Genomic DNA, 19,368 nt, shown 5'->3' on the forward strand with positions numbered 1-19,368 from the left:
ACATTTTTAAAAAATGCATTTCAAAGGAACAAAATCTTGAAAAAACACATCTTGCAGAAAAAAATTACGAAAAAAAAATCTTGAAGAAAAATAATCTTGAAAAAAAACCTCATGAAGAAAAAACTCTTGAAGAAATATAACCTTCTAAGCATTTTCCAAATGCCCAGAATCTTAAGAAAAGTGCCGGTAATAGATCAAAGGTGGGGGGGGGTAACAGATAAACAATGGATCGAAGTGGTAGGGCTGTTGTCAGAGACATTGATGCTCTACTACAAGTGCTAACAATCTCGAGCAGGGAGCTAATGTTCTAATATTTCTCAAGAATGTTTGATGAACTTGACGGCAATTCGTTCATTTGGCATGACCTCTCCTCCTTTCTCCAGATACTTCCGGGAAAGGGGCCTGAGTTAGAAATTTGCTTGGTGTTCGTTTTAAAATAATTGTGTTTAAAGATAATAGTGAAAGTGCTTGTGCCTGAAACATACGCAGTATTTTATTTCTGTGAGGGGGATATTTAAAAACATTTTTTACTTGATAACATCAAAAGAATTTCCAGAAAACCAGGAAAATTCTGGATTTTGCCTGATCTAGGCCCCAAGGCATCCTCTGCATAAGTCCTTGATGTACCTTTACATCAGGTATGACAATAAATAAGCCAATAACAATTTAAGGTTACGTAACCCTATAACACTTACAACAAGGATTAACAAAGGTAGCATTTCAAGTATCCGGTATAGCTTCGACTTAATATTAGTTTATTCACAAAAAGGGTACAACATGTCAAATCTCTGAAAAACTAAGAGTGTTTAACGGAAAATAATAAGAAATCTAGAGGACGTAACATTATAGTTTAACAAATTCTTGTTAATGTCTATCTGAATAGGTAACATGAACGCCAATCATTCTCCATAAATTACTCTCCTCATCATTCTGTTTACGGCGATGATTTGATTCCCAGTTTTCAGGGCTATAAAATACAAATAATCTAATAGCCTGAACGCTCATAAAACAAAAAAAAATCATATTTTTGTAAAAACATTGTATGTGTAAATCGTTGGTAACTATGTTTAATACAATTACCATTTCGTGAGGAAGCCCGAGCACTATTAAGGCAATCAAAGGATTAGAATATTAAATGTTGGGTGCGAGATAAAACGTCCAGAAACCACATAAGTTTATTCCATTTAAGAAACAGCAGATAAAATTCAATAGAAAATTTACTTAAATTTGAAATGCTGGTAACCCAGGACTTTTTATTTTTTACCTATTAACTCAAGTACGGAGAATGTTTACTTACTTAAGTTTGTGAGTAGTATCATTAAGACATCTGTTACAAACATATGAGGTGGTACCAAAGTATTTTGCCAAATTGTTTGGAAAAAAACATAAAGAAATTTTTAAAACTATAAAGTTTATCCTTTTTTATCTTATAAATTATCTTCATAAGTTGTATTCACTTGAGGATAAAGGGTAATGAATAGGACGACAAAAGTAAGATTTTTAGTTCAACCCTTTTGAAAGGCAATTGGTAAATAAACGTGCAAGTTTTTATTTTGTCTAAAATAAAATAGAACGCATAACAATTTCTTAAGTGCAAAACTTACATAATGCGAGGATGGACTGTTGGAAACTGGCAGATTTCTAAGCTGTGTATTCAGAATCCCCGTTGCTACTAATTTTTCAATCCTTTTCCCTAACATTTATAGATACCTCTTTTTCTCTTGGCGAAAAGCTGTCAAATAAAGAAAAAATATATGGGGGTGTATATTTAACAGCCAAGAGTATTACAGCACAATTCCACCTTGTAAAATACACCGGCCTCACTAACAAATCAAACATTGGTTTCAAGTATTATTCCTTCTAGTTTAGAAAATTATACCGTTGTCCTTAGGAACATTTTTACATGTTAAAAAGCTATTATACTAACGTGTTTCGTATTGTTACTAGAAATCATACTGAATTATTAGCAAAACGAGACGTATCAAACGTTTCGTGGTAACGAGCTATAGTTATAGAGTGACTTGTGATGATATTTACCAAAAGTCTGGGAAATTTATAAGCCTGAGGCATTTTCCTACAAAAAAGGGGAAAGCACCAGACCAGGGCACTTCGTATCGAAGGAGTTGACGTAGAAACTTCAAAAGGAGTTTTTTAAATTTGAAATTTAAATGTCTATTAAACTTTTTAAAAGTCAAAAGAGGGCAAATAACACCCCTCCCATGGCCACCATTTCCCCAAACACATCCAATCAAAATTTTGAGGTATCCATTTTGTTCAACGTTGTTGAAAGGTTCCTAGGTATGTCTTTGAGGATGACAACCATCTCAGAGCCTTCAGGGTAAGGGTTGTAAGTTATGTCCTGGAGGCGTACAAGGTATATAGAAAGGGTGATTATATAAACTTCGGAGGGGCCTCATTGGATTAGTAATCAGAAGTTCTAGCGCCCATTTAAATATTCAGAGTGATCGGAGAGTGGATACTCCCCCTCCTCCACACCTCGTATTTTCCCGAAATGCATCTGATAGAAAATTGAGATCGTAGCCACCACCTGCCCCCCTCCCCTCTGCGTTTTATTTTCACAAATGTATCCTATAAAAATTGTAGATAGTCGTTTTTTCAAAAAATAGTCCAAAGATCACATAATAAGCCCCTATGGGGTGGACATAATCCCCCAGAGTCTGGGGATAAGGGTTGTAAGTTATGCCCCATGGGCATATAAGGAATTTATTGAAGGGGCGGTCTTGTGAACTTTAAAAGAAGTTCATTGGATTTAAGATGTATAGTTCTAGTTCCCTTTTAAGAGTCAAAATTGATGGAGAGCAACTAGCCCCCCTCCCTGAAATCTTCTTTTCCCAAAATACATTCAATTGAAATTGTGAGATAGCCATTGTGTTATCAATAGTCCAAAAATCATATATAATGTCTTTGGGAGAACACAATTCCCCAGAGCCAATGGACAAAGGTCGTAAGTTATGCCCACGGTTTTATAATTCTTATGGAACAGGTAGTTGCATAAACATTGGATCGGATGGAGCTAATTTGATTGGAAATTGGAAGTTTTAGTGCCCTTTTTGAGAGTCATAGTATTAAGGATAAATTTGAACTAAATCAAAAGACGCTATGTGCATGCAAATTATCAAGATGACTTATCACAAAAATTGATTTGGGTATTAAGTTAAAACTTTCAGAGAATGCTTAAAGGGGATGATCATGTCACCAAAAGACGATATTTGTACATTACTGCTAATTTGCTACTGTTGAGGAGAATGGACCGCAAGAATGGTTTTCGAAATTGATGATGAAATGCCAGTGGTACTTCATGACTCGGTAAAGGATTTTGTTTATCCGTGCAAGAACAGACCGGTATCAAAGGGCTCCCTGGGTCCACATAATACTCCTTTGGTAGAGGATGGGGGCGTGCACTGGACACTTTCAAAACAATAGCTTATCCCCAACTTGAATCCAAAACAGAATTTTGCTGTGCACTTTTTGTTCTTTTGCGATGGATGCTACACAATAGTTTGAAGGTCACAGAGATTCATTGAGCCTTCAAATTTGATCAAAATCTACGTATAAAAAAGTTTATTGACGCCTTAGTCAGTAAATTCTTTGAGGCGAAGACAAAGGTTGAAAAGTAAATCTTTTAAATTTATTTTTTATTCGGCCTTCGGTAAGATGTGCAAGAGTTTGAACATTAGGAGTCGTTGTGAAGTTGTAGCCGACCCAAAAGAATCTGCTCGAATCATTGCCTTTCTAAACTTTACATCGTTCACCATCATAGATTCTAAGATGATCCTTTTGCATAGAAAAAATCGATATACTTTTAAATAAAAATATTGCTACTAGTAGTGCAATTTTCAAAATATCCAAAGAAACAAATTTTAGAATTTTATTAAAATGTGCGTAAGCTCCAATGGCTGTGGAAGGAATAAGTTCAAGTTTATTACGGGGATACAGACTCACTTTTGCAAAAAGCTAAAACTAACAATTTATTAGAAGATTTGGAAAAGGGTGAGCACATTGGCTCTCGAGTAGACTCTACCAATTGGGAGGAGTCCATTTACACGGAGCTAGTGAAGCGACAGGCCCCAAATAAGTTATTATATCTAAAAATCTGAGACGGGGAGCTACTTAATTCCCCACAGTGTGCATGCAGGTTTGAAGGTGTACTGTGTGCGAACGTACATTGATGATATCAAAAAAGTCACCAAAGGAATGCCTACTCACCATTTGAAGGGTGTAGAAAATAATTTAATTCCAAGAGCGAAGGTCATGGGGATTCACTCTTTAAAAGTTAAGAAAAGCACCGTTACAGTGGTAAAAAATGCAAAGTCAACCTTAGCAGACACGGTCTGTGTGTGCACGACTGAAGGTACGACCACATGGTCATTATCTCAAGTCAGACGTGATTTATGTGCATAATTTAGATGTCGACTCAGTCTGGAGAATATTCAATAGTTGGTTGGAGGAGGGTCCATTTTTTTCTCAGTCTCCAGTTCAACAGTGATTTTATATGTATTGCTCTTTTATGTTTTATATGTTTGTCTCGTCGTTGCGCAAGGTAGAATCGCTGTTGTTTTAAAAAGTATTTATAATATACTATTATTTTACCTGATGCCAGGGAGTCCAGCCCACAGCCGCCACAACGGCCACCTTGTCTTCCGGGGATATCCGGTCGCGTCCGGCCCTTCAGGTGAGGCCATTTTCTAAGTGCTTTTTTAATTATCAAATGTTTTTAATATTCTAGTGTTTTTAATTTCCAAGTGTTTATTTGATGTTTTTGATTATACTTATATAAATATGTTGTTTTTAAAAGAAAATTATTGCATTTATTCTCATTAAAGGAAACATGTTTTTTTTTTTGTCATTTTGACCATAGGTATTTATTCAACAGGTTGAGGGTAGATTAGTTGTATTTTGACAGCGAGAAGAGTAATATGTATCAATTTAAAACTCCTTTCAGATCAATTCTTACGGACCGTCAATGTCAGTTACTACGACACTTTTAGCAAAAATAATTCAAAATAGTGATAAATTGTATAGAAAATTTCCAAATTGCCATAACAAATGGCAAGAGTCCTGTAATAAAAAAAAAGACTATTACACCAGACATAAAATTCATACGGAGACTTGTCGTGCTTAATATTATTGAACCGAACTCTTGGTTGATCAGTGATAATTTAGCTGAATCTATTCAATAATGGTCTCAGGAGATATTCCATATTTCTCAGCCTGCATTAATACCGTCTACATTCACCGTCTCCAGTTCTAATGGTGCTTCCTACTTTCAAAGAATTTCTTTTTTCATTAATATTAAGTGAGCGCGGTAATTTGCTTCAGTAAAATACTTTTTACCCTTGGGCCAGTTTTGATTTATGTGGCTTCTGCAGCGACCATGGTGATTTAGTCTATACAGGTAGTAAAAAAAAAGTCACTTACGATAAAGTTCTGTTGTATAGCTCCACCAATCCCAGCAGCCCTGTGGGTTCCCTAGAAGCGTTTGAGGAGAAATTTGAGGGAAAAGAACAACTATGTCGTTCAATTCAGCCACCTCCAATAAACCGGTCTTCCTAGCAAATTTCTCACCAATGTAATGCCTGAAAATTAAACAGAATGTTAATCTGTGTCTTATCTGTTTTTCGTTTTCTTCTTATCTAGCATGCAACCACAGATAGCATCAAAGTCGAATCTAGGATGGCAAAAGGGGGTAAGCGCAGCCAGGGTGGCCCATCAGGGAGTGATAAATCAAGATAAAGAGCAAATTACAAAGATAAACTTCCCGAAAGAAGACCTAATTCAGCGTTTGAAATTATCTAATGTGCACTACCTTAGTGAATTGTCAAGCATAGTTAAATGTTTTTTGTAGCCTCTGGCCTTTCTCACCTGTTTTGCTATAAGGGTTCATTTGTGCATGGCGATGATAGAGCGATGTATTGGGCATGGACGAGGCTTCATCGGTGGTATGTTACCCAGCTAAGTGGCTATACTAGGTAGGTTTCCCTGTTCAAAATTTTAAGAGGTTCCAGGGGCACTTACTCATGAAGATGAAGGGAGGCAAAGATTTTACTATTTTAGTTAAGACACAAAAAGTAATTTTCGAAATCCATTGAATAGATTCCAGCATACGCGTCTAATGAGACAGTGACACTTTTATTTCGTCTAATCAGTTGCAATAAAAGTCATACTTGCGTCATTAATGCATTTGAAATAGTTCTGAAATAAAAGTGATAATCTTTAAGCTACGTAAACTAAAATTAACTGTTCCCGAGCAAACTTAGCAGAATCATAGCTTTGCCTGTGTATTTGCTTAATTTATATTTAAAGCTTAGCCTAAATGACTCAGTGTCAGAGAAAGAGGCGAACAAAAGCTTTCTAACAGCTGAAAGCCCTCTGTGATTGGTATTATAACTAGTCTTAATTAACGGATAATAACTGTCTTGCAAGGAAAGGAGAGATAATAGGGATAAAAACAATACAGAAAGGAATAATGGGGAAGAGATTGGCAAGAAAAATGCTAAGAATCGGAACGTGTGATAATGGATTATTGCAATTATCTTATACATGAATCTCATACATGACCTTCATACAGAGAATAATTTATATTCGTTTTCAGTTTTCGTGGTCTTCCATACTTTGACTTGAAAAGATTGCGTTTAATTTAATTTATGACATTTCTTCAAGTGATGCTGGGGAATCCACATTCCCCCTCTTAATAAACTCTCCCAAAAATAGACTTCTCGAAGAAAAATTCTTGCCACATAAAATAAAATCTCCTACCCCAAAAATTTTATTCTTGCTGAAAATTCTCCCAGGAAAATTTCGTGCGGGCAATTCCTCCTGGAATATTCTCCTTACTTTCATTTGAAAAAATTATTAATTTCTGATCGTTTGGCACATTATGCCAGAAACCCTCCTCCTCAGAAAGACTTTCGAAGAAGCCCCATCTTCCCCCAATGGAAAGTCTCCCCAGTAGAAAACTCCCCCATGGGGAATTTCTCATGTCCCCCCAACACGATTTTAATCTTGCAGAAATTTTCCCATGAACAGTTTCACCAGAACATTTCCACATGTAAAATTGAGTCACCAAAGAGAAAACAAGGCAAATGAAGCGAATTCCGTATATGGTTTCTGTTAAATTCACCCATGTAAAAGTTTTCCTAGAAAATTCCACGGGAAAATTTATTCCCAACGGAAAATACCACATTGAAAAATGCCCGCCGCTGAGATCCACCTCTCACAAAAAACTGGAGTGTAATATCATCCCCAGAAGCATAGCTTTTGTACTTTTCAACTATAGTGACCATTTATCTTTCTTAAAATATTGATCATATTTTGTTGGCGTAGATGGGAGCGTGGAAGGGGGCTAGTTGCCCTCAAGTCCTTCTGGTCACTTGAAAAGGCAATAGAATTTTTAATGTCCGTTCGAATGAGCTCTTTCTTGGTCTTCTAGAATAATTATCTCGATGCCATCACCCCTGAAAAAAAAACAAAAAACATGTCTCTCTCGTCTTTCATCTGCCAAAAATACAAAATTTAACACTTTTGTAGACAGGGGTCTGGAACCTATAGAACAAAATCTTCTGATATGCTGAACCTGGAGTTGTGATTTCTATTAAGATCCCTTGACTTGGGGGGGGGTCAAGGTATGGCCTTATGTTTACCCTTTTTTTGAAAATCAGGAAATTTTCTCAGGCCCATAGCTTTTGATAGAAAAATGAAACCTTATAGATTTCAAATATTTGAAATCAGGATAAAAATCCAATTCTTTTGATTTATCTATTGTTACCATGTTGTTACACTTTATTGCCATAAGCTGTTTGATAATTGTACTAGGTAAATATAAATTTCATTAATATTATGCTTTACATTCGATTAGATAAGAAGTGTTTTCAACTGAAAGTAAGAAGCAACATTAAGACTTCAATCAAAAACATAAATTATTACATATATGAGGGGTTTTGCCCCTCCTCAGCACCACTGCTAGGGTTTTTGAGAACTTCTAGAAAAAGCTCCTTAATGTTCAAACTAAACGACCTTTGTGTTTCAGGAATCAAAATTTAAAAAATTAGGCAAAGTTGAAACTTTAGCATAAAGAGCGAGGTGTTGAGAAGGGGAAACACCCTCATATACATAATAATTTCTGCTACTTTTCAGTTTTGACGTTGCTACTTACTTTCTATTAAAACCTAATTAACCATTTTTTTAATTTTATTTCTGATCGTTTTTCAAATAACACCTAAAAATTTGGCTCGACCTCCAAGGAAAATTCTGTCACCCCAACGGAAATAAGACAATTCAATCACGGTGAAAATCTACCCCGGACAATTACCTTAGCATCTCCATCCGTAAAATTCAGTCGGCAAAAACAGAAAGCAAGACATAAAAAAAGAATTTTGTACATGAATTCTGGCAAATTGATGAATGAAGAAGTTCCCCTTTAAGGTCCACCCCTGAAAACCTCCCTCCCCATGAAAAATTCCCCCCGTGAATATTTCCACAGCAGAAAATTACCCCCCCCCCTCAGCCAAAAATGTGTGCAAACAATGGGAAAATTTTATATCTTAAAGCCCTCTCCTCAAGGGTTGTGGGGGGGGTTACGTTATATCCTAAGGCTGATAAGACGATTTTGGGAAAAAGGAGCGTGGGAGGGGGACTAGTTGCCCCTAAATCTTTTTGGTAGCTTAAAAAGGGCACTAGAGCTTTTAATCTCCATTTGAATCAACCCCCTCTCTATGTTCTAGGATCCCTGGGTTGATACGATCGCCACTGGAAAAAATAAAAAACACAAGCAAATAAAAACGCAACCATAATCTTTCTTCTGGCAAAAAATACAAAATTCAACATTTTTGCAGATAGGAACTTGAAACCTCTACAGTAGGTTTCTCTGATACACTGAGCCGGATGATAGGATTTCCATTAATATTGATTTTACGTTTAGGGGGGTGTTTCCCACCTTTCTCGAAAATCATGCAAATTTTCAAGCTCGTAGCCTTTGATGAGTAATAGTAAACATAAAGGAACTTATATATTTGGAATAGCAATAATAAGCCGATTCTTTTAATAAATCTTTTGGTATTAAAATATCGTTTTTAGTTTCGGTTACTATTGAGCCGCATCGCTGCTTACTTAGTTCGATACCACGAACTATTTGGTTAAGCAAAACCACTACCATATTACTAGGCCTTAGCTATTTTTGAGGGAGTGAAGTTCTTTTTAAATTATTAATATTTTGCATCTTTCAAAAGCAGTGGTAATAAATTGGAAGCTGACAAAAACAGCATTTGTTATCAATAACATATATGTAATAAATAATAACCAGTGCTATTGTTTTCGCATTAAATACGTTGAACTTTCACTCTAAATGGAAATTGTTATATTTTCGCCATCAATGGTGTTGCAAAGGGAGGAAGAATCTAAATCCCCCCCCCCCGATAAAATACTAGATCCGGCTCTGTATAGCTTAACAGCGTTGTCAACCATTTGAGATAAATTTTAACGGCTATTGGAACAAAATTCATATCAAAGATATTCTGTAGCACAATTATAGCAATCTATGTCAATTTCCATTTCATAAAAAAAAAAAAAAAAAAAATTAAAATAATCTGAAAGGCAGTCAACCTTTTTTATTTTCATTAACTTCTTCATCCTCTCTCAGAAACCAATTTTGAATGCTATTTCTCGCGTAATGAGTAGTTTGAAATTTTCGGGGATTTCCATTTGTGTCACGTAGACGAAAATCTCTTTCTTTCGCTTAAATCAGTAAAAGGTGACTTGAGAAGTTTAGGAAATTTGAAAAAAATAAAACTCGAACCGGCAATTGCAGTCGAAATGTTCCAGAAATTGTGGATTGTACGATGAAATGTCCAAAGACACCTCATCGTATTAGGGCCTCCAAATAATGCTAAAAACGGTATAATTCTATCAGGTCGACAACGCTGTTGAATACTGTCTTGTGTACATGTACAATGTTAGTTCTGCAATAAAATTTGTTTCAAACAGTTCGTGGTAAGGAACTGTAGTAAGGAGCGACCCGGCTCAATAGTAACCAAAACTCTAAAAAATTGAATTTTGATACCAATACCTACATCAAAAGAATCGCATTTTAATGCTGATTTTAAATATATAAGTTTCATCAAGTTTAGTCTTACGCATCAAAAGTTACGAGCCTGAGAAAATTTGCGTTATTTTAGAAAATAGGGGAAAACGCCCCCTAGAAGTCATAGAATCTTAACGAAAATCACACCATCAGATTCAGCGTATCAGAGAACCCTACTGTAGAAGTTTCAAGCTCCTATCTACACAAATGTGGAATTTTGTATTTTTTGCCAGAAGGCAGATCACGGATGCGTGTTTATTTGTTTTTTTGTTTTTTGTTTTTTTCCCCAGGGGTGATCGTATCGACCCAGTTGTCCTAGAATGTTGCAAGAGGGCTCATTCTAACGGAAATGAAAAGTTCTAGTGCCCTTTTTAAGTGACCAAAAAAATTGGAGGGCACCTAGGCCCCCTCCCACGCTAATTATTTTACCAAAGTCAACGGATCAAAATTCTGAGATAGCCATTTTATTCAGCGTAGTCGAAAAAGCTTATAACTATGTCTTTGGGACGACTTACTCCCCCACAGTCCCCATGAGAGGGGCAACAAGTTACAAACTTTGACCAATGCTTACATATAGTAATGGTTATTGGGAAGTGTACAGGCGTCTTCAGGAGGATTTTTTTGGTTGGGGGAGGGGTTGAGAAGAGGGGGATATGCTGGGGAACTTTCCAACGATAATTTGTCATGGGGGAAGAAAATCTCCATGAAGGGAGCGCAGGATTTACTAGCATTATTTAAAAACACAATGAAAAAATAAATATGAAAAAGTTCTTTCAGCTGGAAGTAAGGAACAGCATTAAAACTTAAAACAAACAGAAATTATTATCCATTTGAGGGGCTCACCTCCTCCTAATACCTCGCTCTTTAGGTTAAAGTATTTTTAGTGATTTCAACTATTTATTCTACGGCTTTTGTGATTCTGGGGTCATTCTTAATGAATTGGGACAAAATTTAAGCTTTAGTGTAAAGAGCGAGGATCTGACAAGGGGGCGAACCCCCTCATATATGTGGTAAAAATATGAGAATACAAAAGTTCTTTACGTAAGCTAATTTATAAGTTACGTAAATCTTTTACTAATAAAAATATTCGTAAAAAATTAAAAGTTCTAGTTGCCTTTTTAATTGACCAAAAAATCGGAGGGCAACTAGGCTTTCTTCCCCGCTCTTTTTTTCTCAAAATCATTCGATCAAAATTATGAGAAAGCCATTTAGCCAAAAAAAAAATGTAAATTTCGTTTTAATTATTCCTCTGCGGAGAGCCAAAATCAAAACATGAATGATTCAAAAACGTTCAGAAATTAAACAAAAAAACCAGTTTTTTTAACTGAAAGTAAGGAGCGACATTAAAACTTAAAACGAACAGAAATTACTTCGTATATAAAAGAGGCTGCTTCCTCATCAACGCCCCGCTCTTTACGTTAAAGTTTTTTACTATTTTAAAAAGAAGAATTGAGAGACAGAGTCAAACATTAGCGTAAAGAGCAGGGCGTTGATGAGGAAGCAGCCTCTTTCATATACGAAGTAATTTCTGCTCGTTTTAAGTTTTAATGTCGCTCCTTACTTTCAGTTAAAAAAAACTTGTTTTTTTTTATTTAATATTGAATAAACTTAAGGAGAATACTACAAGAAACAAAAGAGAAAATCAAGATAGAATATGTAATTGTGATTTGATTCTATTTTGTCATTATATTAGTGGGAAAAAATTCACTATTTTCCTGAAATCTTTGCGTGTGCTCTAGTTTGAGTGTTGACTAAGAAGAGTGTACTTACATCTTATAACTCGTACTTGATCAAGCTGGATTCAGAATACATTACTATTAAACAAGAGCCAAGAATTAATATCCTGCTGATCGAAAATTAATCCCAATATGAATAAAATCAAACAGTTCGTGGTAACGAACTAAGTAAGGAGCGACCCGGCTGAATAGTAACCGAAACCTTTGAAACCGATTGATACATCAAAAGAATCGAATTTTTATGCTGGTTTCAAATATATAAGTTTCATCAAGTTTAGTCATACTCATCAAAAGTTACGAGCCTATGAAAATGTGCCTTATTTTCGAGAAAATTGGAAAACGCTCCCTAAAAGTCATAGAACCTTTATAAAAATCACACCATCAGATTCAGTATATCAGAGAACCTTACTGGTAAGGTTCCAAGTTCCTATCTGCAAAATGTGGAAATGTGTTTTCTTTGCCAGAAGAAAAATCACGGGTGCGTTTTTATTTGTTTTGTTTTTTTTCCCAGGGGTGATCGTATCGACCCAGTGGTCCTAGAATATCGTAAGAGGGCTAATTCAAACTAAAGTTAAAAGTTCTATTAACCTTTATTAAGTGACCAGAAAACTAGAGGGCAACTAGTACCCCTCCCACACTAATTGTTTTCCAAAGTTACCCGATCAAAATTTAGAGATAGCAATTTTGTTCAGCATGGTCGAAAAATCTATTAGCTATGTCTTTGAGAATGACTTAATCCCCCACAGTTTGAAAATAGCGACAAAGACCACACTGCCTTTCCATAACAGACAAATACAAAGTAGAAACAATAGGGAAAATCTTTTCAAGACAGTGGAAACCAGTTCTGTGAATATTTCGGCCCTATGTCCAAGGGCCGTCTTCAGCACAATACGAGAACGAGAGAGAAAATATGTATATATAAATAAACTTACATTAAATTGTGAGAATTAAAACTAATAATGTTTTTTAAAAACTTTTTTTTAGAACAGCCCTAGCATCCTTACTTCAACGAAGTTCAACCAGGACTGACAAAAAGAATGAAGTGAGAATATAAATTCATTCAAACCAAATAGAACAAAGTGATTAAATGCAATTTCTCAGAGCCAACCTTGCATTTTTAGCAGCCTGTCTCAAAAGCCCTTTCGTATTCAATACTATTATAAATCGGTTTAGTAAATATTTTATTAGATCATTTTTAATTAAATTTGAGTATAAGGAATTTAGGAGGAAGGGTTGCAAGTTACGAACTTTGCCCATTTTTAACATATTATTTTGGTTATTGGAAAGTATTTAGACGTTTTCAGGAGGATTTTTTCTAGTGGGGGGGGTCTGAGTTTATATGGGAGGGTTTTTCCATGGAGGAAGTTTTCATGGGGAAAAGAATTTTCTATGAAGGGGGCACCGGATTTCCCAGCATTATTTCAAAAAGATCGGAAATTAAATAAAAATAAGTTTCTTCAACTGACAACGACTACGTACATGAGGGGGATCGCCCCCTAGTCAATACCTTGCTCTTTACGCTGAGGTTTTCTTAGTACTTTCAATAAGCTATTTATTCTAGTTAAATGACCTCTGTGATTCAGGGGTCATTCTTAAAGAGTTGGAACAATATTCATGCTTTATCGTAAAGAGCGAGTTATCAACTAGGGGGTGCACCCCCTCATATACGTAATAAATTCCGTTCGTCTTAAGTTTTAATGTTGCTCCTTACTTTCAGTTGAAAAAATATGTTTTTATTTAATCACATTAAGTGTAAACAAAGTTAACAGTTGGTTATGTATTATGAAGTAGAAGTCTCGGAGTTGGAATCTAGAAGTGTTTTAAGTCAATTTGACCGTTGAAAAGCTTATAATGATTTAATAATTATAATGCTATACATTAGTATAAACTCTATTCTTAATGAGCTAAGTTTAAAAAATAACTTTAAGGGGTATTTTCATTGAAAATGCCATTGTTTTTACGTATTTTCATTGTAAATCGAAAGAAACACACAAGTTTGCCCGCCCCTGTATTGGAAGGATACAATTTGCCCCTAGCCCCTACCCTGAATTTTGTGAATTGACACCACTGGTTATCTGCTTAGGCTCAAAAGCCTGCGATTGAACACCCTAATTCTCGCAAGCGTAGTCTTATAGAAACTGTTATAAAATAAATTGAGTAGTAAATGGTAAACGTAAACATGAGTTGTTATTAAGAATTAAAGTTTTAAGTTAGTTTTTTACGTGTAATTACCAGCAAAGAACAAGTTGAGTTAAAAAAAACTTGTTTCGCCAAAAAATTAGATGGAGACTGCTATTTTCCTTCGTATATCGATAGAAAAAGGCTTATATCTATGCTGTTACCTTTGTAGGTCAAGCCTTTCATGATAATGAAAAGTATGTAAACCTTGTCGCTAGAGAACAACTCTAAAAACAGAACTTCAGAGGGCAACACTATAGAGTTGCCTAAATTAAAGCGCCACAAGGTTTCGATGTATTTTTTTCCCGGGGCACTTCATATGGAATGGGAGGTCGTATAAAATGTGGAATGAAGTTATTCCATTGGAATCAAAATTCTTACTGCCCTTTTTAAGAGTTAAAAGTAATCAGAGGGCACTCAGCCCCCTTGCTACACTTTTTTCCCAAAATGCATCCGATTAAAATTTTGAGATATCCATTCTCAGTACCCCTGGCCCTAGAACAAAGGTTGTAAGTTAAGCGAGTTGCACATTATTAACATATCAGATTTTTTGGGGGTAAATAGGACGTGTTTAGTCTTGGGTCTCCAGAAAGGCTTAAGGTATTAAGATGAAAACTTAAGAAAACTTTGAGAGGGATGCCGAACCCCTTTTTCTCTTCTTAGGTTCTCCCCTGATCAACACTGATCGAAATTTTGATTTTTTTTTATTTTATTGACACAAGTCAAAAGGTCTAATAGCTATAGGTCCAGTGGTGTCAAGCCCCTCACAGCCCCAGGACAGGGATTTTAAACTATACATTTTGTCCATTCATTACACCCAACATTAGACATTACAAAAAGACATTATAAAAAAAAATTGAACTAAGATTCAACATTAGAAAAAGGGAAAATTCTAATTCTGGGTTTATTCAAAAAGGCTGAGTGTATTAAGATGACCCTTTGGAGAATAATGAGGGACCCTTTTTAGCAGCCCTCTCTCCAAAAGCATTTAAAAAGCAAAATTTTGGAACGACCAGCTGTTGTAAAACAGTCTAAACGTCAAATATTAATGCCTAGAGATTATGAAGATTATATAACACACAATCGCTTTTGAGACTGCTGTTGAATACAATCAAAACACACTGTTTGTCAAAAGGGCGTATCAGAAATATCTAAGGACCGGCTCATGGTGTTAAGTTGAAATTTTCAGATTTTGTTGTGGGGAATGCTGAACAGAGATCGGAAGCCAAATGGCCTCCTCGGTTATTTAAGCCCCCTCCCCTCAACACTGATCAAAATTTGGAAAAAGCAATTTGGTACAAAATAGTTAGAAGGTCTGGTAACTATGGCTTCTGGGATGAAGTGCTCCCCAAAGCCCTCGCGGTATTGAAATTTTGGGGAATATTGAGGACCATGTTAAACTAAATCAAAAGATACTAAGTATGTTCAGTTTGTCAAAACGGCATATTTGCAATATCTAAAAAACTGTTAAGAGTATTAAGTTTAAACTTTCTGGGCATGTTGAACCTTCAATCCGCAAAGCTATGAAGCTAAAAAAAAAGGTCCGATAACTTTTATTCGGTCTTGGCCGAACACGTGTACGATAACTCAAACCACTTTATTTGTTTGAAAATACCTCCATTATTGTCTGTGTTAAAGATCTCTTGCAAGTTTTCAGAGAGCCAGTCGAAATAAAAAAAATCAGTGCACCAAAAATTAGCCCTTAATAGATTAATTTAATAAAAAATTCCACAAAACAAGTTTTTCAAAGAGAAGTAAAGAGCTCCATTAACCTCAGATCAGTGTGGAGGGTGGAATTTAATTATTGGCCTTCCTTTATTGGAAGGATACATTTGCAGCAATCATACAATATAGGTACCTTTGTATTAAGGATAGTACTAATATGCTGTGTACAGCACCTAAATGAGATATTTTGTTCTCAAAGTCTTTATACGAAAAATTTCAGCAAAATGGATGGGGGTTTCGTGGGAAGCCAGTCTACGTCATAAATAAATAAGGCAATGAAACTGAAATTAACTAAATAAAAAATACTTTCCTCAAAAGGTTAAAAAAGCGACGTTAAAACATACTTAAATGAACAGAAATTGTAGTATACGTGTTGGTTTTCTCCCCCTTCATACCTCCTACTGTTTATGTTACATTTAGAATGTCTATCTCTATTTTTCAAATAATGGTTCTTGTAACACAAGAACCATGTGGGATGAAGTTTCTTTTTATATTACAATGATTAAAACTGAAATACCTCATTTAGTTGTGTTTGCTTTAAACCCTAACATTTCTCTTTGAAAAGATTTAGGTCCCAACCACTAAATAAAGACATTTACAATTAGTAACTAGCTATTTTGTTTCGCATTTTGAAATATTTCCTGTAGAGGGACTATTCAAACGTTAAGGTATATAGCGGCAGGTTGAAGGAGCAGAAGCCATCTCAGCAGTAAGGATAACTTATGTTTAATTTAGTTTTAAACGTCACTCTTTATGGTCGTCTAAAATACAACTAATTCTCTTTATTTAATAGCCTCAAATGTGCTGCGGGAAATACTATCTTATGCAGAAAAAAAAAGTAAAATAAACGTTTGTAATTACCGAAGCTACAACTACAATAGAAGAAGCCATAAGTACTTATTGAAGCCACAAATAGAGACTTCCATTAAGATTTCTTTGGGTTAATCGGATAAGCCGGTTTAGGTAAGCCTGGATAAGTCAAACTACTTCTAATTCTGTTAACAGCGAAAAAGTTTTCCCATCTGTTAAACCTATCGTCTTTTTACAGAAAAGAAAATAACAAAATCACGTGTTCTAAGCATTTGTCTGGCATAAGAAATAGTAAGTTTATTTTCTGTGAACATTAGTATTTTAACGTAGTTGATAACCAGTTCAGAGTTGAAAAGGGATTGTCCCTTTAATGACTTAAATCTTTGATACGGTTTATTTGGTGGCGTCAATTCACGGTAATTTAGAGAAAAATGGACTTTTCAAAATCTAGAAGGCAGACAATTTTTTTTAAAGTTTGTTCAATAAAATACAAAAAAAAATATTTTTCCATGTATACCCCCCCTCCAAAAAAAGAATGTATTATTCGAAACCTGGGGGTGAGGGAAAACCTAAAGGTGAAGCCTCCCATTGACTACTCCAGCCTAAATTGATGTCCTTGGAATTAATTGAAAAAGGTACTTCCTCAGTCAAATTTATGTTCTGGAGTCATAGGTATAAATAGCACGTGACAAAAAGAAAGAAAATAATGCACGAATATGCCTCATTTTAATAATTCAGCTATTGTTATGTTCGAATATTGCATGCTTATTGTTTAGTTGTGTACTTCTTTCAGGGGAAGGCAAAATTCGGCAAAATTTAAAATTATACATCTAAGGAAAACTTCTTGATTGACTGACCGTCATACAGAAATACTGTACAAAAACACTATTCATTTTTCGTATATTTAGCTAAAATACTTCTACAAGGAAAATTAACTTATTGCAACTATTATTACATATAAATCCCAGTCTTTTGCAAGATATTCCCTAGAACTCAGTCAAGTTCTAATCTATTTATCCAAGGGGCGATACTAATATTTCAACAGTTCTGCGTTCTTGAAAGATAGGGGAAGACTTATAATAAGAAAGTTCTTTGCAATACAATACTTTTGAAGCCAACAGAAGACAATGGGGGAAGGTGAAATACTATCTTAGCAAAAGATGAAACTAAGCGTTTGTAAGTACGGAAGCCACAAAAGACGAACTTTCGATTCGATTGCTTGGATAAGTACTAATAAATTAAGTTGATTATTGAGATAATAGGATTAAGTCCTTGAAATGCTTTCGTCTGTTACAGTTAAACTAGTAAATATGTTTATTGGATGCTTAAACGTGGTTAACCCGGGTCAAATAAATTCTAATTCCATTTCGCAGATTTCTAGCTTTCTATTTAACATAGTTGAAAATGAGTAATAGTAGAAAATGAAGAATTTTTCAGGCACTTGAACTAAGATAATAAAGTTAATGGATGAATTGAAATTCATTAGATATTACCAGAAACTGTGGATACGGCTGTTTCACGTGTTTTCTCGTCAAATAAATATGACTACACTTCGAAAACTGGGGAAAGTTAGGCAGAGTAAAATGAGCAATAAGGATAACAATCACAATGATATAAAACAGACAATGTTATTCACGAACTCAAAATATAGTAAAAAATTACAAAATTTCTCATAAAGCTATTTCAACAACAAAATTTGGAAACAAAACCAAAATGACAACTTCAGAATGTTTCACGTATTGAAAACGCATCTTTCGTGTAGTTCGTTCTTTGCTTTGTGGGATGGTAACGGGAAGGGATGCTGGAAAATATGGTAGTTTGGATGTGGTTTCTTTTTTTTTGTTTAATTTATTACAATAATATATTGGGACACAAAGACTCTTGTAACAAAATGAAAAGAATACTGTTCAACTGTTCAGAATACTATTCTACAGTATACTACACGTGTATATATTGAGGTGTTACATGAACTTTCAGTTTATAGTAATACATACTTGATAGCATTTTAATTAATGCTCTTATTGAATTGTTACCTCCCATTTTAAGATTATATTTTGCGATTTTAACAATAATGCTTCAATAATATTTAAAGGCAGTTAACAGAATACCATTGACTTAGTAAAGGGAGGTATTCATAAAAGCTTGGGGGTAGACTATAAAATACAGTGCTCTTGTTATGGACCAAAGCCAACTGAAGAGCAACCTGAAACAGTTCCACGAACCCTGCACCCAGGGCTGCTCAATAGCCTCACTTTGGATTATGAGATCAAAATTTCAAGAGCGCCATTTCAATCTGATTGTTTGAAACACGTACAAATGTGGCTCGTCAGGGAACTTGATTTATGAATTACCGGGGGCAAAAGCTCCAACACATACAAATAGCCTATATATAAAATAGCATCATAGATTCGATTTTATAGTAAGGCAGACATTGTAAATTTTGATAAAATCAGACCCATATGGAAATTTTTGATCTGTATGGTTAAAGGGGCGAAGGCGAGGCCTTTTGGCTTGAACCGTCTTATTGATTGCGTTTGAAGTATTTTATTACCGACTGTCTTTGTGGGATTTCAACCGAAAATTTGGCTGTTTAAAGCAAATGCGCATTAATAAGTTTTTCCATTCTTGATTTATTTTGCAAAATACTTTTGATTCCACTCCAATTGTCCATCCTATGTTTGACCGGTTTTTCAAACGGAATTGAGGTATAAACACAAACTCTAGCGCCGAGATTCCGGATATGGGGTGCAAGCCCCATCGTTGGAGCATGGCAATATTTTTCTGAGTCATGGGCAGGACGGTACCCTTTGGCTGACTGTGCTT

The 19,368-nt window shown here is 35.1% G+C and overlaps 1 protein-coding gene across 1 annotated transcript in view; it reads right to left on the reverse strand.

The window, feature by feature from the left end:
- The window catches only part of LOC136032195 (poly(3-hydroxybutyrate) depolymerase-like), a 283,620-nt gene that overhangs the window by 213,154 nt on the left and 51,098 nt on the right, over positions 1 to 19,368 (reverse strand). Inside the window, exon 7 of the mRNA XM_065712402.1 lies at positions 5,440 to 5,597. Within this exon, the coding sequence (XP_065568474.1) occupies positions 5,440 to 5,597 (158 nt within the window). The remainder of the gene's footprint in view (positions 1 to 5,439; positions 5,598 to 19,368) is intronic.

This window comes from Artemia franciscana, chromosome 10 (genome assembly GCF_032884065.1).
Source record: "Artemia franciscana chromosome 10, ASM3288406v1, whole genome shotgun sequence".
NCBI classification, from domain to species: domain Eukaryota; kingdom Metazoa; phylum Arthropoda; class Branchiopoda; order Anostraca; family Artemiidae; genus Artemia; species Artemia franciscana.